Source organism: Homalodisca vitripennis, chromosome 2 (genome assembly GCF_021130785.1).
Source record: "Homalodisca vitripennis isolate AUS2020 chromosome 2, UT_GWSS_2.1, whole genome shotgun sequence".
Classification (NCBI taxonomy): Eukaryota; Metazoa; Arthropoda; class Insecta; order Hemiptera; family Cicadellidae; genus Homalodisca; species Homalodisca vitripennis.
In genome coordinates this window covers 132,574,911-132,599,387 of record NC_060208.1, presented here as the reverse complement: position 1 = coordinate 132,599,387, position 24,477 = coordinate 132,574,911, and the positions used below count along the sequence as shown (strand labels likewise).

The 24,477-nt window shown below is 33.5% G+C and overlaps 2 protein-coding genes across 2 annotated transcripts in view; one reads left to right on the top strand and one right to left on the bottom strand.

Annotated features, from left to right (window-relative positions):
• LOC124354747 (COBW domain-containing protein 1-like) overlaps window positions 1-24,477 on the bottom strand; it is a 225,382-nt gene that overhangs the window by 23,521 nt on the left and 177,384 nt on the right. The window contains exons 7-11 of the mRNA XM_046805418.1: window positions 19,482-19,568; window positions 15,535-15,579; window positions 13,506-13,562; window positions 1,644-1,701; window positions 1,386-1,520 (exon numbers count right to left, since the gene is read on the bottom strand). Of these exons, the coding sequence (XP_046661374.1) occupies window positions 1,386-1,520; window positions 1,644-1,701; window positions 13,506-13,562; window positions 15,535-15,579; window positions 19,482-19,568 (382 nt within the window). The remainder of the gene's footprint in view (window positions 1-1,385; window positions 1,521-1,643; window positions 1,702-13,505; window positions 13,563-15,534; window positions 15,580-19,481; window positions 19,569-24,477) is intronic.
• The window catches only part of LOC124354753 (alpha-tocopherol transfer protein-like), a 43,332-nt gene continuing 37,318 nt past the window's right edge, over window positions 18,464-24,477 (top strand). The window contains exon 1 of the mRNA XM_046805436.1: window positions 18,464-18,593. The gene's annotated coding sequence lies outside the window, so the exon portion shown is untranslated. The remainder of the gene's footprint in view (window positions 18,594-24,477) is intronic.

The following is a 24,477-nucleotide window of genomic DNA, read 5'->3' as shown; positions in this document are numbered from 1 at the left end:
AGTAGGAAATTTACGCAATATTATAACGAGGTCCAAATAAAAACTGCTGAAGACAAAAATGTGAAATTTTATAGCATGTTTCTTACATGAGTTATAACTGCAGGAAGTGGTATTTTCAAAAATATTATATATATATGGTATATATATATATATATATATATATATATATATATATATATAAATTAAATTATCTTTACTACAAATAAAAACATGCCATTATCTCCAGCAATATTTCAAGTACATACTGAAAAATGTGTATTCTTATCTTCAGTCTATGTCCTAAAAGTCTTATTATTAGATAACCATAATTTTTGCTGGTACATGTATGCAAATGATGAACCTGAGCTTCACTTTTCAAAAAGACCCACTCTAAATAATATTTGTCAAATTCCTCTAAAAATAAAATACCAGTAGTTTTGCGCCGAATTATCGTCAAATACCCAATAGTACTTTTGAATGAACGTTAGTTACTTGAGAGGCAGCTACAATCGTATTTTTAAAATTCTTAATATTGATATCGTCTTGAACTAAGTAGTTTCAGACCTTGTCGTAATTGTTCATATCAGGCCCTTGCGCTATCGTATTTCTTTGAAGATACAACTACTGTTGAATTTCGAAAATATTTACATAGCGTAAAGAAGTTTTCTAGTAAAGTTTTAAAATCCGATTGCTTACTATATCAGAAAATCAATGTTGAGAGATCGTTTTGTTAAGTCATTTGACATGTCAGGAGAGTGGTTTAACACAGCATTATGATGGTCTCCTTCAAGATGGTACTTTTTAATGGCCATTCCTAAAACGTTAAAATTCCTAAAACGCAATATACGAAGTTTATCGATACTAATACAATATAGATATTGCTACAGGAAATAAAGAATAGTTACATGAACTATTTCAACTTTCGGTCATAAACGTCTTCTCAGTATTTACTTTTTAACTTGTAAACTAACATCCAACTCCTATAAAATACATATTGTTTTTGCTTCAATCTCAATAAATAGATGATAAAACGTAAACTTAATTTGGATTAATGGTGTGCACCTCAAACACGATAAGCTTCGTGGTTTATTTAGCGTTTCACTGTACTTATTCCTGTATGGAATAAACTTTACTGAAATCTTTAAAAGCCTTTTCCAAACGCATCAGACGCGATAGTAGGAATAATATGTTATAAATTATCAACTCGGAGAGTGAATTCAAAAATATTATAAACATGTGAAGTCGATGTAGAACTCAATACGGCAATGAAGGTAGCTGTAGCTACCAAATGTATTTGCTAAACAAATTTATCTCTCCACATAAGAGATACAAAAACATGTGATTTATGATTGATATTCATTTAATCCAAGCTACTATTAGGAACTTCACACTACCCTGGATCTTACCTTGAATCTGATAATCTGCATCGTGTTTCCTTCTCTGTCTTTGGCTAAGTTCTCCCACAGGATTCGCTGAAGGAATAATTCCAGAGACTTCCTGCTTATTTTCAAGTCCAGCTCGAGCGTCACAGTTCCAACATCCTGAAAACGAATAAAGGTATCAATATTTAGGTAAACATGAAATATTTTAAAATGTTATAAGATTGCAGTTATTCTCAGATCACTTTCAGCTATATAAAAGCTATTTGGACTTAAAACACTAACCTTGTCCAAATGCGACGAATCCCCTCGGGTTTTCACTTCGTTCACGATGGCTGACAGCCTGTTGAACAAACGAAAATTGTAATCAAACACACTATTATAGACTGCTTTGAAATTGAGCAACTTCTGCAATACTCATTATATTATACACACAAAATTAGAGTATCTAAAATACTGCATCTCATCACAAAACCGAAGACGTCTCTTAATTGAATTCAGTTGCGAACGCAAGTTAAAAATTAAAGTTACTTCAGAAAATACCAACTGATAATACGCAGGGAAACGCTTTGAAAATATATCTAATACATGATTATACATACATACTTGAAAATAATAAAACTTGTACTAACAAAACATCGTGCATGGTTTTTGAAAACATACGTTTTGATCTGCTTTTACATGTAAATCAAAATATGATATAAAAATGAAATTTTGCGTAATTTTTACTACTGATTTTTGATGTAACTTGGTTGTGCTTGTTAAATCTGTTGAGCTCTTGGTTGGTTTACACAGAATAAAAATTAACTATAACATATTTACTTTCAGATGAAAACTGAAACCGTTTTTTCCTACACTAACAAAACTACTACTACCCTACCGACTTTTAAGTTGTTTTAATTAGTTGTTCACTGTCATGTCAACTCATGACAACACAGTTGGCGATCTGTAAACAGGAATTTGTTAGTATATTACCCAAACAACACCAATCCTACTTCCCAAACTTGGAAATAGGATTTACTAAATTAACTCAGGAGGTATTACCACCACTTGTAGTTACGGGTTAGGGGTTGAATTAAGTAGCTCGGTAGCTGTAAGAAATTCTATTCTGAAGATGAGCTTATCAGATTATCATGGATCTTCTAATAACGTACAACGTCATACACAAATACTGTATCGAGTATTAGGTTACACTGCAGAGAAGACTGTATCGTTCGTTAAATAATTTCTTATATCCTACACTGCAGGTTTCGAGGTAAAACAATCATCGCAACAGGATCTGACGGAACTACGCGGCTGACAAATTGACACCGCCACTTCACAAGAGCCCCCGAGTATCACATAAATAAGATGGGACGAGATCAGATCAGTCCCCTGGGACGGCGGATTACATCCCCTGTCAATAATGAATATGTAATAAAAGAGGGGCGGATAATTTGTTTGCGTGAACGGGCAGATGCGGGGAGCTTAGCGGACCTCCGATAAACTGGCCGGTTTTGGTGCTCTAATTGAGCGGGCGTGGGGACACTGTCGTGGCGGCTCGGTGCTGTGTTTCACCACAGAGTACAGAGTTTATAGTGAGCACATCCGATAAACCGGCCGATACCGGTGCCCTGGTTAAACGGGCGTGGGGACACTGATGGGGCGACTCGGTGCAGTGTCGCCATAGAGTACAGAGTTTACAGTGAAAACATCCGATAAACTGGCCGATACTGGTGCCCTAGTTAAACGGGCGTGTGGACACTGACGTGGAGGCTCGCTGCTGTGAGTCACAACAGAGTACAGAGTTTATAGTGAAAACACCCGATAAACTGGCCGATACCGGTGCCCTGGTTGAACGGGCGTGGGGACACTGATGGGGCGACTCGGTGCAGTGTCGCCAGAGAGTACAGAGTTTACAGTGAAAACACCTGATAATCTGGCCGATACTCGGGCCCTAGTTGAACGGGCGTGGGGATACTGACGTGACGGCTCGGTGCAGTGTGTCACCACAGAGTACAGAGTTTATAATTTTTCCTTTGTTTAATGTATTGTTTACGGAAATTTATTAAACTAAAAAACGGCTGTTGTAAGGCAGCAATTAAACGGGAATAAGTAAATTCAACTTGATTTATGACTTTACAATTTTTTTAGTTACGTGACAGAAATTAAAGTTAATACAGGAAACGATAAAGTATCCACCTGCACGATGCTGCTATCTCTTGACAAACACTGGAACTATGAGAAGGATAGTGAATGTTGAGTGGATATACATAAGAATGTCTTCTTCACTTAATCCTTTGTGGTGGTACTATGGATTATCCGTTTGTGGCCAAAAATCGTAAAAATTAATTGTCTGCTCTTCTTGCTGTATGTAATGTACATGTAATCCTTTTTTCAAAATAATGGCTTGGATGCAAAATTTGCAATATAATAGTAATACCTTGTTAACTTTTACTTTCACGATCCCCCCGTTGTAACTCTTAGATCGTAGCTAACGTTTTAGCTTCAGGACATTTTTTTCAAATACTTTGCAAACTGAGAAGCTGATAAAATAAGTTTGACGAGTACAATTCATGTCGTTCCCAAACTTGTATTTTACACAACTACAAACTATCACATCTCAACCTAACAAATTTGTTAGAAATAAACATAACAAGTAAAGAAATTGGTTTCAATCTTTATATGTTCTGGCAACAACTATGTTTTAATACAACCTAAAATGTTTAAAGCACTGTCCAAATTTTAAAATGAAAAAAATCATGACTGTAACAATAATATGTTTATTTTAACATTACCATTAATACTATAATCTTTATTGGTCAAGCATGTATTACTGTTGTTATTGTTTCTTATAACGCGCAGGACGTTATCCACCATCAGTTAACATATTCAATTAAAATTTCAAATTAAAGTTATTTTAAAACTTGGGACAGAGTGAAATGTATAAAACAGTTGAAATGTGTCAATTGAATAATCAAAAGACGCCATAATGAAAGTACATTTCGGTATAATTGATTTGTCCAAGGCGATATGAGTTTTTTTATAACGGATTTTATACAAATAACTCCCTCTATTGCGAAAATTGCATACAAATATTGTTGAAGTGAAATTTCCTGTTTAGTTTTACTAAATCATTGACACAACTTTAAAATTCTACATTACTCCATCCAACAATTTATTTTCAAACATTAAAAGGTCGTCTAATCACTAGTCCATCAGGTAAATGGTCTAAACATTACATTTATTGATATGGGTTATTAAAATAATTTCAAGTAGATGGGGAATCATCCGATATACGTCTCTTTACTAATTTCAACGTTATTCTAACACTTATTTACACTAAAATTATAACTGTAACTTTTTACGAATTTATTTTATTACACAACTAAAATGGTAAATGGTTTTAAACCATCCATTATAACACTACTACCGATCAGAGTGACAGGCCCAACACACCTCTGGGAACACATCTCCTGAGATAATCATTGGTATCATAGTTAACATACCTGACCGTTTCATTGGTCAACCCCGAATCGCAGTATTAGCTCATACATATGCGTTACACTACTAAATATTTCCAATTTTCTCAACTCCATGCCATTGTATATTATGATCCTGAATTAAAATACCTTTAATGTAGTATGTCCCCCATTGGCAAACACATTATAAATTGGCAGTTTCTTTTCAGTTTTGTTTATAACTGATGTTAGAAAGTCCAAGATTACTTATGTGATGATTCGGATTTTTGCACACACCTAATCAAATACTTCACGTTATTTTGTACCTTCACAAGTAAACTGAAACTCGTTAATCCAGCCAACAACTGATTTGTCTTGAAATTCTTTTCACGAAGATACATGGCAACAATATTATTTTTCCACAAATAGTTCCCAAATTAAAAAACGGACAATGTTTAAATCTTCAAATGATTTGATTCCACTTACAACAAAATTTAAAGGCACTAGGCGAGAAGTCTGTAATATATACTTATATACATACACAATTTTTAATTTTTTAATTTTATAAGATAGTCAGTCAATAAGTTGTACATTTTTAGATCTCAAAAGTAAGTATTATTTTACATGATATGATTTAATAATTTCATTTTTTTAATAATGGCTTTTTACTGTCTAAACATAAGCTTTATTTTGAAAGTTGAAATTTAATTAACCATCTACGAGATTTCAGCTCTCTGCCTTTCACAACCTACCGTAATGTACCGAGAAAATAAAGTGGGCCTGGAGCGACAAGGGCCAGCTAGTCGGGTATAAACCAGCGTAGAAAACGCTTTGTGCCGCTCGAGCGGGGAGCAGCAGGGGCGATATTCATGGGGTGCGAGGGGCGATGATACGGGCCTTTATTGATCAAGAGGCCGTGAACACCTTCCATCTGCCCCCTGGTCTGGTACCTTGCCAATTTAATCAGAGCTCGCGACCACATCTCCCGAACCCCCGGCCCCGGCCCCACCTCTCACTTGTCGACTTAAGGAACGTCAGCTCGTCCAAAGGTCGGCCGTATATACAAGGGGGGCGCGGGGGGGGGGGTATTGGACCAAGAACATTTTTAAAGGATTTTCAATTTAAATAAACAAAGTATAATAGAGTCTTCAACTAACTTTTTATAACTACTTAGCAAGAACGTAGGCAGGAAAAAATTGGAGGAGGGGTCAAGACAGTTGATATTTTCACATAGTGAACAGAAATTAAGGCCCCCTTTTGTCCCTTAAAACTTTCATGACCCGTTTCTATGCTGAGAACTATCTTTCAGCAGTGCATGGCAGTAATACTGAATTATTTAAACAATAATAATTGTTTACTAAAAAAGTAATTGAAAAGTTTGCAAATTTGGAGGGGGGAGGTACGGTCCTCTAGGATTCCCTCGGTGGCTACGTTGGTACTTAGTACGTATGCTATTGTTCTTGATAAGCGTTTTATTCTTCAAATGATAAAATGCCATAAAAATGTGATAAAATTCTCCATCTTCAATAATTATCTTTTCATTCTATCATCCAAAAGTAAAAAAGAAACTACGGTACTGGATTTGTCCGAAGAGTTTTTCTTATTCAAGTAAAAGTTTTAAATTTTTAGACTGGGTTGGCTGCTTCCCCGTTACTGAGGAAGGTCTCGCCGTTTCGGGTCTAGGCTCGTCTCTTACCGAGCCAAATGTCTACTACAACACCAAAATCTTATTAGTGAGGTACTTAAGGCTATATCAATTTTTTGGAGTCAGTACTTCCTTGAGAATTCATAACCTTTCCTTTTCAAACAGATGAACGCGATAAACTAGTTCGCTTTGACGTTATAAGTAGACTATTGTTTTCACAAATGTAACAATTCCTCAAGGAATGATTGAAAGTTAATCAGGAAATCTAAGATCGTACATTAAACTATATAAATAAAATTCTGGTTTACGTAAGGATGCAACTGTTAGAATTATACAATAGAATGCAACTATTTTCAGCTAGTAGGTAAAAGAATAAAGGGGTTTTCTGTAGTGTTTATAATATTTCTATAAAACAATGTGAACAAAGTGACTTGGTTTCAACTAAATTTCAACCGAAGATTAGGTGAAAAAGGTGTATGATGTTAATATTGTATTTCCTTATGGAGGCACAAAACAAAACAAATTTTCACCCGTAAAAGTAGGTCGAGTAGACAAAATAAAACATTAGAATGGCACCTTGGAATACAAAACACGCTCGTAAAAAGAAATCAAAAATCATAGTTTGAATGAAAAACTGTGTTCGTAGTAAACCTTTTCTTGCAATATTCTAAGTAATGTTATCTTCTCAAGTCATGTACAGTAAATCCAATGAACGAACCGTGTTTTGATTTTTTTAACAACACTATAAATTTGAATCAGTTTATCAACTTTAAGTATCAAAATGACAGTATGCATTTCTTTGATTATTATATGAGCTCAATATTTAGGTGTCCCAGAACTCTCTTCCAACCATTTCAGGTATTATTCCTGGACCAAGGGCAAACCAAAATATCATATTCAAACTTTTGAAAACTCAGCAATAAGCCGTAAATCCACCACTTGTATTTTTCATATACCTATTTTTAATTTAAACGGCTTGATGTAATAAGTTCAAAGTTGGTAAAAGGCTTTACAATTTAAAGGCCTAATTACAGTAAAAAATAATTACTTTACAAGCTTTATTTTGATAATGGCGGCATCTTAAAATATTTTGGCGTAAATATCTCTAGATCAACATATGATAAAAACGTCACAGTCATCATATTTGAATTAGACCATTTAATTACAACCATAGCGATACCAAGTTCAAGAATATCGGCTGAGAAAAAAGGGAGATAACGTGCTTTCAAAAAGCCGAGTACTAAACAATATCAACAGTCATTAGTGATACTGAATCACAGCAATCAGCTGTTATACTTTTAGCTCTTCTAAACAGATGATCAAGACATTTTAATGTTGAACTGTGGTATTAATGCCCTTACCTATTGCTGAATTTAGATATAAGATATAAGATAAGACATAAGAATATATAGATTTTTATAATCTAAAAAATATCATTAACTTACACGGGATATAAAGTGAATTTTACATAAGTTTTCATAGTACAAAATAATTTTGAATAAAAAACCAATTTCTACTCTTACAAAGTTTCAGCACAGTATTGATCAAGCTATGTTTAATATTCCCACCGCCAGCGCCAGTTTATTGGCACATCTTGGACTATGCCTGTATATTAAGCCTTACAATTCTAAATTCGAATTCGTTCTCTGTTTAGTAAAAAAGAAACTAAGGGTTTATTAGCAATCCTATCGTAAATAAGATTATTATTTGTGTTAATTATAATAGTTTTTATTTTATTATATTTTTATCGAAAAAACTTAAATCTTATAATAGGGAAGGAAGTTATGACCAGAGAGTTGTTCAGGTGATTAGTGCAGCTAAAATTTAAAACAGCTGATTGTTATTGCTCAAAATGAGTGCTGTCCCGTAATAACTGTTGACATTGTTTGTACTCGGCTTTTAAAAGTTCATTATATCCCTTACTTATCATTCGATATTCTTGAACTTTGATACCGTTGGATCTGTAATGATCTAACTAAAATGTCATGAATGGTAAATGTTTATCGTATGTTGGGTTTAAGATATTTACGCTTCAAATTTTTTACATTTTATGTAAAATATTATCATTTTTACTGTAGTTAGGCCTTTACGATTGTTCACCTTTATCCACCATGCTGTTCTAAAATTAAAAATAAATATACTAAAAATAAAAATGGAGACTGTTTAGGTAATTATTGAGTTTTTGAAAATTTCGAATATGATATTTTGGTTGTCTTTGGTCCAGGAATATGACCTGGGAATGTTGGTAGAGTGTTCTGGAACATTAGGACGTAAATGAATTACTGATGTTTTAATGAATTGTGAATATCCATATAAATTCACTTTAGTTTAATGATGTATTTCCCTCTCTACAACTTCATTTATCCTAAGGTGTGAGAAAATTATAAGCACTATTACAATTACCAATTTGTAATTTTGGGAAATAACTGGATCTAGCTGAAGGCGTATCTTTTCAAATTATAAAACGTTTATTGAGTAAACCTAAGAGATCTCTTCAGTAGATGTAATTTCTATGTGGTCTATGTTCATACGATACATTTTGAGCGGATAGAGAAATACAGTAATAAATTTCACACATGTGTTCTTCACACAAGGAAGAAACCAACCACACAACTCCAAACTAAGAGCATTTGTGTGAGAAAAATAATAGGATAACAAGTGAATTGGAATACTTTAAATAACAGGATCGGTGCAATCTGTTATATTTACAGCACTAGTTGTGTAATTTAGTAACACCTTTTTACTCTGTATAATGAGAAATTACATAATTAAACTCCTACGTAAGTAAAATTAAAAATATAAGGTTCTTTACATTACGTTTTTAAATGCTGTCTTTTCGAAGATATTAACTAGTTATGCTTGAACGGCAGTATAGTGCAGATAACAAATAATTAAAGGTGTACTGCAAAAAATAATTTAAAAAATATTAGCTAGTACATTATCATCTGAGATGGCGCCAGCAACGCGACGTAACATCTCATGAGCTATGATTATGGGGTGCTCGTTGCAACATTCACCGATTTATTTCAACACAAAATGTTTCTGCCAAAAATAAAACTGCTATACTGAAAAAGCAAATGAATATAAATCATTCAATAAGTAAAATTACTTAATAGGTGTAATTTATAATGATCTACTTAGCATTATTTTTGTGTAATCTTTATTTTATAAAAATAGGATTTTTTAGATAGATAAGAGAGACACACTATTCAATACTTTTATTTTGTTGTACTGTACTACATACGCGGTCACGGATATAACAGAGTTTGTAGAGTATTATCTGAGTTATGATGACGTTCCACCGCTTGTTCAAAGTAAATTGTTCTGTAGTTTGACACCGTCCAAAAATTAATTAATTTCATAACATTAAGTATTCCACATAGAGGTGAGTAGCAAGGGCATTTCGTCTTGAAATTTTGATTATTTTGCTTTATAGAGTTGGATGAAGGAACAAATTTTCAAATTGTTACAATACTTTTTTAAGAATAACTAAGGCCCTTTGGGATAGACGTTTCACACATTGTGGATGGCCGCTCTTATAGTAGAAAGTATTGAATAGTATCGTATTTAATGCACTTAATTTTTATACAACCCCTGTTCTTACAAGAAATGCGCACCACGAAAGGTGTCTGAATTTTGTGACAGTTGAGTAACATCGATTAATTCTTTAAAAGTCATTTCACATTTTTTCACTTGCCACGCTTCTACCATCGATTTATCGATTATGTTTATTTTAATCCACACCCAGCAGTAGTAGATTATTAAGTGCCTTTATAAACCGTATGGCTCGATAGTCTGTGTTAAAAATACTGTATTACTTGCTTAGAATGTTATACCGAGAAATACAGTTTTGTTGATATTTGCTAAATAAACAAGGTGGAAAGGTGGAAGGAGTTTATTATTTCAAATCTAAACCATAATATTCTGAAGTTTATTTAACCCTTCAACGTGAACAGACATACTGTAAAGCGTATGGACAATATCTTTTTATCCGATGGATTTTGTCTGTATGTCATTCAGTGACACCTTTCGCCGACGCGACGTCTATGCGGCTAATACAGTCCGCTCAGTCGATGACGCACTGGATATCGTTAGCTACTCAATAACACTGGCAGCAATAACAATATCGTATATCACTCTCACAACACGTTATGACTGACAATAAATTATCGACTTCCCACTACCGTGTTTGTCCTCCGGTGGCGAGCGGGGCTAGCCGGGGTGTCCCAGTAATTTTCACCCACATGGCTCTCGACATAAGCCGCACGCTCAGCCTCCAAGATTACACCCCCTGTAGTGTCCCACTATTGTCTCCCTCTCCCCATACCACTGACAATACGCCGAGCATCAAACGTTATTACTCCCTCCGTTTAAATTTTCCGCTTGCTAATTTTCACCCGCCTCTTGCCCGGTTTGGTTTCACGTCGCAGTCGGCCTCGATAACGTTACTAAAACTCTCGTCGTTGAGCCTATTTCGGTAAACACAAAACGAGGATGCATGATCATGTTTCCAGTGCGAGTTAAAACGTTTTAATGACTTATTCGGGGTGGAATCATCACAAATGGATTTTTATGATACATAGTAGATGTACGCAATCACGTATAAAACACTGGGCACTTGTACAAAACTCATTAGGTAGAAAAATATGTGCATGATAAACAGGCGTTTTTCTTGTGCTACACCTGTTTATGTGGTACTCTTCTGTAGTCATGTATCACTTTTTTATGTGAATCGTCATATTTTTATCGATTTCAAAAGTTACATGCGCGCTTAATCTTACTCTTAGGGTTTGTACACCTGAACATTGAGACAGATACCAGTTTCTGCTTTCAGTTCTTGTAACATAATGATAATTCTCCTATCCTTCATCTGTTCCTGTTTCTATTCTTTTTACCATTAGATAAATTAAAGTATTACATTAGTACATACAATAACCATTGTGTAATATCGAAGAGTGCACATTAACCTGAATAATGCAAATCCATACTCTTGGTATTGATCAATCAATGTGTTATTTTACCAACGTATTATTACATATTTCCTTGCAATTTCAACTTTATTTTATTGTTTCGCTTCATAACACAGATTGGAATGTGAAACATGCAAATGGAAATAGTTTACTGTCATATACACACAAGTCAATTTTTTGCGTGTGTTTGTATTTTTACCTTTCCCTTCTACCTTGTAGAAGATCAATAAACCACATACTTCAACATGTTACTAGTGCCCGAGTGATTCGTTGACGCAACACAAGACAACAACGTAAGGCAAAACTGCATTGCTATCTTGAAGGCGCCTTGAAAAAACTCCACACATTTTTAAGAAAACAAATTAAGACAACTGACGGGTTGTTGATATTTATTGAGGTTATATTAAGAGTCGGTTGTGGTGAAATGTCCTTGTGTTTTACCCCACGAAAACAATTACTTTAAACCTCAAACTGTAAAATAATGGAAGCTGTTAAATGTTCAAGATATAACTAAAACGCTTTGCAACAACTCTTTGAGTTCTTATTGTAGAGTGTTTAATCAAACCATAAAGTACAACATAGTTTGGGATTACTTCCTGTATAAACAATTAAAATTATAGACAAAATGTAATCTTTTTGATTAATAATTATTAATTATATTTTAAGATGTATAGTTTAAAAAAATATATAATCATCTATTGCCCTAAAACCAAAATTAAGAATCAGGTAAGAATGTTCTTATGAGCTAAAATAAAGATGTCAGCCATTACAACCGGCTATTAAAATTCATTTTCATATACTATACATTTTAGAATGATTTAACGATTTTATGTTTACATGTTACAATGAAACCAACATATCTTAAATTGACGTGCAACGTGACGCTACCAACGTGGAAGAGTGTCAGCTGCACGATGCCCCCCTCCCTCCACCCCCACCAAATAGACCCCCAAGATCGCCCTACAACGGGCGGATTAAGCGGCAATAAAGTGAGCAAATAGCAGGGCCGGCTCTAATAGCGTACTAATGCAAATCGTACCGTAATGAAATATTGCCCACTTGATTTGGCGCACTTGCATCTGTCCACACCCCTCCACCCACAAACCCGGCCTTCCCGCCTCAACAGATCTACACAAATTTTGTTAAACCTAATCTTTTCTTAAGGCTTTGGAAAATCTAAAATAAACATTTTTATTTCAAAAGTCGTTTAGCACAATGACACAAGTAATTTTCGGGATTTTGTGCGTCGATATGACTAAACGCCTCCCTTTACCTCGAGAAAAATTCGGTCTTGAGAGTCAATTTACTATTTAGTTTTGGTCTATCATTGGGTAACAATCATTTACAAAATTTCACTTTTTGTTACAAAAATTTTAAAACACTATAATTTAAAAAGAATACAACTAAGAACTATCCAACTACGTATTCTGTGTGCTGTGTAATAAATCCGGCGTTTTACAAATAAATTTAAAGGAACTTTTGTTGGATGTCCAATAAGGACTATGGCAGGTCCAAAGGATCATGTTTCGGAGAAATTCCGCATAGGCATAAGATTAAAAAAGGAAGTTGAATAGTCTAAAAGAATACACCATGTAACATAGTTAAATCCGTAAGATAGTATAAATAACTACTCTTAACACTCAAAACACAAGAAGTCTGTAAATGCAGCCACAGCTCTTACATTGGCGACAGTTTAGTTATATTCCTTTGGTTAAATTAATACGTTATTCAACTATTTATCAAAACGCTACGTTTCTTGGTAAGATTTGTAACTCATTGTCATTTTGGTTTTCAATATTTATTGCTTTAACTCGTATAGATGAAACTGTAACTCAGTTGAGGGTTTAAAAACGAACTTTCATAACGTGTTCTTTACCTCCCCAGAGGGTACGTGGGGCGACAACAGAAAATGTTTAATATATGCTTATGGGTTAAATGGTTTTTGTTGTTAAACTGGGTGTACTGGAGCATAAGTAAAACTTGATCTCGTCAAAACTTGGTAACGTTAACAATATCCTATGCGTGATGCTTCTTGGCAATTTTTTGAATTTTAAATTCACAAGAAGTCAGAGAATATTATGAATAATCTCACCTGTCTTGACAGACTCCCGAGTACGCTCTGAGGTCCAGGATGTCGTCCAAAGGTACACTGAAACAAAACACACCCACTTCTTCTCAGCTTATTAAACAGCTAAAACTTAATTTGGAAATAATTAATCCACATTTAATAACATATACAACTTTTTACGTTAATTTCTCTAATGTAAATCGATCTTTAACTTAGAGTCTCAAATTTGGTATATCAATAATGAATGAGTTTACATATGTTTATTCCGTGGCTCGGAATCAAGATCTGTAACAAAGTAATATTGTATAATATGGCAAATTACGAGTAAAATACACCAATCTTAGTAGTCCTGATAATACAGTTTGTTTTAAATTTGTGTGGTTTTAAAACATTATATACATTTGTTAGCCTATTAGTAATATTGTAGATGCATTTTCCGGGAGTTCTTCCTTCCTCAACGGCATTTTCTTGATTACACTACATGTTTCTAAGACGAAACAGTTAAACCCAATCGCAAATTTGTATAGACCTACTCGGAAATCGAACCCGCGACCTGTAGGCGAGAAAGTGGAACGATAAAAAGGTAACTTTGTGAGTCATGTTAAGCAAGTGTAAATTATCTGATTAGAAACCGTTTAACCGCTATGGTGTGCTTTGTTTTTTCTAATTATTTTCAGTTCGATCATACTCTGGGATTGCAGTATGATACTCCTAGGGTAGGGGGAGGGAGTAGTGACATCCCCTACTTCCCAGGCGACGCCACAAACCACTATCCGATTTCACTAATGATTTGAAGAATGAATAACTGAGGTAGATGTTGTTAAACAGGTGGAAAACAAAACACCTAATTATACCCCCACCCCCCCTAACCCAGCGAAACTATAAGAGACATTAACAATGACGTAGAGTCGTCCCTTACCGATGGACCTTACCGCTTGGTCCCCACATACTTGTTGGTTATTTCGATCAGGAGTTGTGGCAGTGCTATTTAAATTTATAGTGGCATTTGATTGTGCTGCTCATGTCTTCGGTGCTGGATATTGATTCAATGTTTATTGTGTTATGTAGACATCAGTTATGACACCTGAAGTAGAGTGCAGACACCAGTTTTCGAAACGTACCGTTCAATATTATAAAGCCATACTGTATTAACCCGGAAGATGCGTTATATTGAACGCCATTCAATGTAATCGACTAATAATTCTTTCTACAGCAATAACAAAACAATTCTATAGTAAACTGAAAATAAAACTTTATTAGTACTTTAGTGTGATCTAACTTCGATGAATTACTATATACTACCTTACAACAACCCTTCACCCAAAAATAAAATTAAAAAATTAAAAGCTAGCAACCACATGCTAGACCCTTCATGCAACCTATATTATAATTAATTTTACACATCCTACGTAATATTTCCACGGTGCCAATGCCAATGGAAGACAAAATTCAGATCGTTGAAAATATTAAAACACTTGCTTCTGCTCGGAATTTTATAAAAGAAAAAATAACTAAAAGAATTGTGACTAATAATAATTGTGTAATCTAATAACTATTGAGCTTTAATTTTGGCACTGTCATTACATATTGTTTAAATGTAAGTTTGTAAGGTTTTAGTATTTTCAATGGTTTGTAAATTGAGGGTGTTAAAATTATTAAACTCTTCACTATTATAAGTTTTGGGTTCCAATTTCAACAATACAAACATGAGGTATTTGGAAATAGTTTAGAAATAATCAGTTAGGAAGGCTTTGTAGTAAGAATAGGAACAACATTTCTTATGATTATCTGACAACTACTAGTAAAATAGGAACATACCGTGGAGATTTTCAAAGAGACTTACTTCTTTTACTTGAAAAAAACCGAATGATATCTTCCAATGGACTTTTTCGGACGAACCCCAATTGGATGGCTGTCAATGGAGAAATTTTAATAATCTCAGACTCGGGTCGGCTCACAATGGGCCGGTGTTAGTAAATACTGTAGGTGTCGGGAATGTAGCAATATAGAGAACTACACAATACACAATGGGTGACAATTGTGACTCACTCACCTGCAATGGGTAGTCTCGAGCAGGCGGGAGGATCCATTGATACTCCTGAAACATCAAAGTGGATCCTCAGCTATTTCGATATTAATCCAACCTTCAAAGCCTCACCTTCTCCGGTTCCAGTTATCCGGCTCGACTGTTATTAATTTCCGGAGTTCAATAATGTAGCGACAGCCGGCATTGTCGCGCGCGGGCCCGCCATAATGTTGTACAATGGCGCCAAAAGGCGGAGTCAGGCGTTGCATTCTTCTCCGATTATTGCGCCTTTTGATTCCACTGATAATCTCGCACTGGCACGAGATGCTGCGTATTGTGCGCTCTTGTATGAATTTGAATATTGCGTCGTGACACGGAGCGGAGAGGTGAGGAAGGACACATAGCACAAAGGTGCTTCAGATATTTTATACGGGCACATATAAGTCTTAAGGAGTTTTAAGGCACAGTTGGACAGGGCCGCTTAAACAACTAAACTGCTAGTAATTATGTCTAGAATAGACCCCACTAAACCTATAACTCAAAACTACTTAAACTTGACTTTTAAGTTATAACAACAACTCCAAAAAATGTATACACAAAAATCCATTCACTTTCGGAATATCAGCCCATAAAACTAGCATTTACAAATAAAATAAGTATATAACTAAAATTACACTACAGAAACAAACGAAGACAATATGGAGAAGAAGAAGGAAAGCAATCATGTGATGGGAGGATACCAACTCGTACATAACTGGGATGTACAAAGGGTGGAAATAACGTACTGCTCTTTGATTGACTCCTTTAATCAAGAGAAGTTGACCTTTAGCTAATGTTCATTAAATTAATTGAATGTTGCTTTGAAGTATTTATTTCCTTTATTTTTCTAATTCAGGAAGTGAAGCAACTTGAACTAGTACCCCAAAAATGTTAACACAATATTGAATATATAGCAAGAAGCAATGGAAGTTTCAAACTTACATCTTCATATACGAAGATGTATTTGTACTTTTATAAAAAAAAAACTAAAGTATTACGATAAAACGGGTAAAAAATAGGTTTTCAATTTATGTATAAACTGTTATGATTATCATTTTTAGTAAACCCGTTCCAATATTAATACTTACAAAAAGAAGGACATTAGAAAAAAGTCTGTAACACAAAGTTTAGTGCACTAATTTATTGCACCTCCAACGCATTTGCTGTTTTTTTTTTTTTTTCATCAAAATGTGGGTGGTAATTTTTTCCATCATTGGGCATAGGACAGTATTGCCTTCAAACACGAAATACAAAGACATCAGGAATTCTAGATTGAATAGCATTGAGAAACAAGTTAGTAAACTTAAACAGACAAAAATAATTACAGTAGAGCGTCAATAATCCGGATCAATTGTGACCCAAAACGTACAGATTTATGACGTTTTCAGATTTTAGAAATGAACCACAAAAGAGGTGATGAATAGTTATGTGTAATCAAGCATAAATTATGTTGTTGTTTACAGAAGTGGATCGAATAAATACAATTATTCACTACTGTATTAATGATAGTTTTAAATGTTTATTTCACAGAAAAAATACATTAGTCATATTTTGTGCACCTGTACTAGATAAAACCAAAATATTGTACCTAATGTTAAACTGAGAGTAATAAATAACTCAAGTTACGAAATATTTAAAATAAGTCTGTTATGGATTTCTGAATAACTGTATTGGTTCGTTTTTTGCAACCAAGTTCGTTATTTGGTTACGTAGAACAATCTGAGTTAGTGTGCTTTCAGTCTGTTTTTCAAACCAAGCCAAAGTCTCTGCTGAAATTAAAAAGCTTCAGAATGTGTCGGTCCAGCTTCTTCAATTTCATTTTCATTGTTATCCTCAACGGAATCTTCTGCGCTCCCATACAACGAAAAAGGACGATTAAGTCCTGAAGGAAATGCTGTATGGCACGTTAAATGTTGTAAACAACGAACAAAAACTAGAAAATTTATAGGGTATGTACATACAACCCTTCAAACAACATGTCCAGGATCATTGTGATCAACAACCAACCAACCACTCATTGGCATCACTTTTGTGACACTCTTGAAATCACAGTATCGTGCTACAGATTTCTGTTACCTCATTTATATCATCTTCATTTTTATTCTCTTCAGCCCTGGTTACCTCGTCAGACCGTAACTTTCTCCAGGCTCTTTCCAGATACAGAGATCAGTTGTAAGTGTCCCAAGAATCAACAAGCATGTAAATGCTATCCTTAACTTGCTTTCTATAAATTCTTTTTCATTATGTTGTTTGATACAAATACTGTAAATGTATAGAAAAATACTTTTCTTAAACATTGAATTCGGATTATCGACGGTCCGGATTTTTGACACTCTACTTTGTTTTCAAGGACTTCCCGCATTAGGTTGGATTACAAAAATTGGGTTAGTTTAGTTTATTTATTTTTAGAATATATTTTAGTACACCTAGTTTAAATTAGCTTTTACATACAATATACATTGTTATTGTATTTACAGTAGTGTCAGGTTGATCGACCTATGAATTAAAAAAACTTATCTTTAAACATTTTGATAAAATCATTCCGCTGAGTTTTCAGTAGAATAATTTTATATTAGAGTATGTAATAGCAGATTGATCAACCAATGTCTAAAAATTAAAAGTATTAGAGGTAGAAGATCGAATAGATCAATTTCTGGAGATGATAAACATTTACTCTAAAAATTCCTCAGGATTTAGAGAAACGTTTTGCAGAACCAGCCCGTATTAGTGTATATGAGATTTATCAACACATGATTTTGAAAGGTAATCTACGGATTTATCATACAAGTTCATCCCCAAGACGCGCCCAATATGCAAAGCTTTGGTCTGGAGTACGTATGGATACGTCACACACAGCTTCGATTCCCAAATTGTACCCAGCGTTACACAATTTACTACCGAGCTCTAGCGGCAACAGGTCGAAATCACTGATGAGTCGCTAGGGTATCATAGCTTATTGGGCGACACTAGCGCGATCTTGTTCCATAAACACGTACTACTCGCCCGGAGCCACGAGTCACCTTCACTCCACCGTATCTACTACAACTGTATGTACATGTACTTAGTAAATATTCTATGGGTTCGGTGTGAACATATATTCAAATCTCAAACCATTGCAATACTATTCACACAAACAAACACTCTATCCAAACAAAGATATTTACTTGAAATTTTCTTCTATTATTGATTTTATATATATATATATATATATATATATTATATTATATATATATTTATATATATATATTTATTTATTTATATATATATATATAAATTGTTGTCAAGGCCACCTAGAATAGTATTTAAGAGACATCAAAATTTGATGAATATGCTTATAAGGCCCAAAATTCATGTTGGAAAACATTCTGAAAATTTATATTTTTTATTATATTAAATTTATTATTTATATAAACCACGTTGTGGTATGGTAAAATTATAGATAAGACCGATCAATTCCAAGGTAGCGTCACTAATAAAACTTATCCAAGAGCTAGTAAATTGGATATATATATATATATATATATATATATATATATATATATATATATATACACACACATTCCGACATTGCCATTTATACAAATTTAATTAATGGACATATATATATATGTATCCTTTTATTAAGTAAATAGGCTAAACTATGATTCTGCATTTCTAATAGGTATACTTTAATCTTGTTTTTCTAGCTATCGATAACTGTACAATTTATTGCATTGGACCATTGTTACAAAAATTCTATTTATTGCATAATATAACCACACTCAATTTAAGAATAAAGAATAAATATTGCCTTTTGAAATCAGGTTTAAAATTCTATACTATTTGAATCGTAAGTGAAATCAGATACGCAATAGGGCATATAGATAAAGAAAATAATATAATGGGAGCAACGTTATCGCTAACAGAATTATTATGTGATGTTGCATTCCACTTACCTGATAGCCGCAGTCAACACGTCTTTCTGCTCGCTGGCGACCAAGTCACACTTGTTCAGAATTATCAGGTCAGCTAAAGCCACTTGTCTGAAAAACAAAATTTACATTTTATAGAATAAGTCATTAATTTTTAAGTAACAGAATACAGTGGATCAAAATCAAATTACTTTTTTTACTACACCGTTCACACATTCATTCGATTTTGTATGTGCTATCGGTAAATATGTAACAGTTTTTTTTAAGAATCGCCAATGGAAAAACTCAAGGTCAATTTTTTTTTTAAACGAGCGTTGAAGTATGAATCGAATTGAGACCGTAAATGCTACCAAGAAGCGAAAAACTATTTTTATCCCAGTTAAAAACAAGGTAGGAGGACTACGCCACACCACGTGTCGCGTAATAAGCTTCGCATGCACACTTTAAAGTTGATAGCTCATTTCATTCTTTAGATATCCTATATATAGTTTGTAATTATGTGTTAGGTTCGTTATTTGCCTGAAGAAGATATCAGATTGCAGATCTCGAAACGTAGTGTTGTTCATTTTTTTTGTTTCACTGAACGATGGCAAATGTCCGGAAAAAATCCTGTTTTCTTCACAATCCTTCCATCGTCAAAAATAAACTTCAAACAAAGAAAGGAATTGTGTCAGCCTGATGAGTGATGGATTTCAATGATCCTCCGCGAAATTCCATAATTGAACATGCAGACATAACGTTTCATGAAAAATATAGTCTGTAAATAAGGTCTTTCTCGGGATATCTTGCTATATGATACTTTTAGTTCATTTTCGTTGTATAGTGTAGACAGACAGACAGATAGACAGAAATGAATTTTTCGAGCCTCACAAGATAGGCTGATTTTATTATTTTAATAAAAAAGTGTATTCTATTATTTTAAACTAACAACATGATTGCATTTCTTAAACCAATACATGTATTGATTTTAGATGGTAATACAGTTAAAGAAAAAAAACTTGTTCGTGTTTTTCTATTGGTAAAATATATAAGTGTCGACTGTCTTATATTTGAAATCGTGCAGTATGATTCACAGCCAGCTCCACGTGAAACTTCAAGATAATGATGTTTACACTTGCTGTACAGTAACATAAACGTCTGGTGCTGAATGTAATAACATTCTAAATGATTTTATATCATTAATTTGTTGATTTGTAGAGATACGTAAATGTAATGTATTGAATTTTAATGTTCGATAATGATTTTATGTAAATTTTCTTAGGTTTGTATTCGGATTATTTTATGACCTTTTTGTCATTTCTTATATAAAATAAAACACAAGTCATTAACAATAGTATTTTTTTCTATTTACTTGAGCAACATGATTGTAGTACAAAACCACATAAATTTACAGATGTCCCTAAAAGTTGTATACAAACTGCTCCCCTTATCTGCTAATGTTTTTTTATTGATCCTAACAATAACGATTTTGCAAATATAAGCGATATGGATTACGATCTGCTTGCACATAAACAGTTATAAATAAAAAGCAATGTTTTTAAATTTAAATTAGCGACAAGCAATCAAAAGCAAAACTTTAAAACATCTTTTTCACAGTAGTCGAAAGAAAAGTAAAATTCATGATATGATGCGAAGTGGAACTTTTTGAAGCTTCAAACACCTTTTTAAGTTTTAAGACGTTATGAGGATTACTTTTATGTTCTTTCCACAACTCCAACTGTCAGGAAATATTTAAAAAATTTCATAAAACAAAACTTATAATATTTTATGTTCTAAAACTCATGTTGCTTTTGGTTTATAACATCTAGTTTTAGCGAACATACTAATTAGATCGCAAATGAAGAAGTATAGGCTTGCTCTGGCATTTGGGTATTTGAAAATCAGTCAAATCAGTCAGATATGCCTACATGATGTACTAAACCAGTCTATTAATTGGTTTGGTGGACTTGAAGAAGAGATTTTTATGTGAATTCAAGCTTTATTGTAGGGTATACTTACTTTTTTAAGCAACAAACTCTTTAAGATAACACTTTACTAACTTGGATCTTTCGAGATTAGCTGAAGAGATACGTATAGGTTTACATGTAGGAAAAAGAGTGTAGATATCTTTATGTGAGGCAAATTTTCCTGACGTTTTCCTAATCTCGATTTGCAATTCAATTAAAGAGTTAATTTGCAATTTAAATTAAAGTCGGCTGAAATAAGGTTACCTGGGGGTGTTGGAGCCATCCACTTAAGGTTTTCAGTAATTCAGCAGACATGCACGGCATACCTGAATATTTCATACACCCTCTAACCGGGTTACCTTCTATTCGTGACAGATGAGGTAACGACGTAAACACTGAAGTGACGTCACAGGGGTGGTCGGGGGAGGTTGGCAGTGGTGTGGAGCGGGGGGGGGGATGATAGCATTACACCAGAACCTCCACGTAACGATATTACGCCAAACTCGGTTACCATATCATTTGTCTCAGCAGATTCCGTTTTCGCTAAACATTTTACTAACGCAATCTCCTTCTCGGCCGCCATCTTGTACACTGTTGTCGGAAGTCTTTGGTGTTTCAAATTTGTTAAGATCTCCAATACTCCAATAAAAGAAGTATATTATAGGTTTTCTCTGTAAAGGCTGAGGGTTGGTAAAATTCTTGGATTTTACATTAGTTTAATAAAGAACATTGCATCATTTTAATATGTTGGTTAAAGCAACTCAAAACTTACCTCTTCACACAGCCAGAAAAAAATCAATAGGTTTTCACCCACAAATTTTGACCACAGGATTTAATTCCAGTACTGTTATTTTAATAATAATGTAAAATGTGAGCGAATAAATAATTTAAATCTCAATATTGTTATTGTAAAAATATTATAAACTTGAGCGAATAACGTTTTTACTCCACAGCTTTTATTTAACAATCAACTGAAAAATTGGATTTATCTGGTCTTTTTATAATAATGCAAACATAATCCAAAGTGTTTGATCAATCCCTTAATATGGATATTGAGATTCAAGTACCATTAGTTCTTTTTTGTGAGAAAATAGCGCTTAATTGTACGGAAATATGTAGTTTATAAGTAATGTTATTTTAATACACAGGTATAAGAAATGGTGCCACCCTGTTGCGATAGGCTATAATAACATTCAGACAAACTCCATAGTTAGACACTCGCTCATAGAACTCATTCTTTTCTATGTACAAATGAAGCTTTATGCAAAATTTTAAGTCTAAATTGGGTTTCATATCAATGTTTAAATAAGAAAAGTCAATAAACTGTCACAATAAACTGGGATGGGTAAGCTACATGTTTTTACATGTCACATGTTATAATCTCTTATGGGTGTACACAGTTTGTTAACTAACAAATGTCCTTATTCTGCTATTTTCTCGTTGCCACCATGGTTACTCATAAGACCAACGTAAAAATATTTGCTAACGCTCAACCAAATCCCAAAGAGTGACATCATCATCATCGAACTCGGTATTCCTCATGTATAAATGAAGTTTCATGCAATCTTTCAAGTCTATAGGTCAGATCATTTTCTATATATCGTGCAGGCATACAGATGACATTTTTGCAGCTCCTCGAGAAATAGACTTCGCTAAAGCTGAGCCAAATCGAAAAAAAACTAATATAAAGAAATGTCTTTCATTCATATTAAAACAACAATATAAAAGAGTGTGCACTAACTTAGTTTAATAATAGTGGTATTTTAATGCAGTAAAATTGTTATGAATATCAGTTTCAGTCTAATATAACAATTCTGTAAAATTAATATGTATGAATTTTTCAGTACTACAAAAATACTGTAAAAGTATTGTAGGCACATGTTGAGTTACTGTAAATGTTACTTTTTGAGGATTAAAATATGTTGCCTAAAGATGCCTGTATTGTCTTTTCTATATGGTCATGGTTTGTTGTAAATTTGAATTTACGAGTATTTAGTCTTGTTAAGGTTGTATTTCTCTCAAAACTGAGACGATTTTATATAAGTTCTATTTCTATTTGTTACTGTCTTAAAATAGACCTAATCATTGCACCTATTGGTCTGCTTTAATATATTGATGATAAGCCGAATCAGGTGTTCCTAAAGAGTATCTACATTTACAACAAGATTAATAATAATTAGGACCTCTTTCTTCATAGGTATCGGTTTTCGAAAAAAAATACTAGATCCAACAGTATTGTAATTTCTCATAGATAACTCGATTATTTCTAATTTTACTTGTCTTGTTTTTGCCGATAACTTGTATAACAAGGTCTATCATGGGACTTCAGGAAACATCCCTAATCAATTTTAATTATTTACCCCGTTGTAGTGTAATAAGAATATATTATAAAAAAACAAAATCAATAAATATCTTAGTTTTGTGTTGCTATTATAGTAATACAATAAAATTAATATAACACGTCAAGAATCATTACCATATTAAGTTATTAAATAGTACAGTAAATAACAATGTTTTAGTCTAGTTGTGTTATTTTGACACTACCGTGAACTTAATGTGATGGAATGTTCAATCCAGTGTTGTGGTTTTAATATCACTATAGACACTATCCGATACAGTGTTTTAATAATGCCCTCCATTTTAGGAATTCAAGTTCAACTTTATCAAACATATTAAGGGGAAAAATTAACTCTTAAAATACGAGAAATGTATACGTGTAAGACGTATATATGTTCTAAAACTCAAGCGTTTGAGAGAAATTTTACGTAATTATTTTCGCAAAAGATTGCGTCATTCAGTCATGTTGTATGTCATAAATTATAGATATTTTGTTTACACTGTAGATGCGTTGATTATTCCTTTAGTTGTATGTTAAAATATATTAACTGCTGAAAAAAACTGTTGGAATTTTCCGAAACCGGGGAAGAAGTCAGAAACTTAAAATTTGTTACGATTCGCGACAATTAGAGTCATATTCAGAAGCAAACTATCTCATCATTGAATTGGGTAAACGTTAGTACTCAATTCCTGCCCCGTATTCCAACACATTTATATCCAACCAAACACTAATGGGA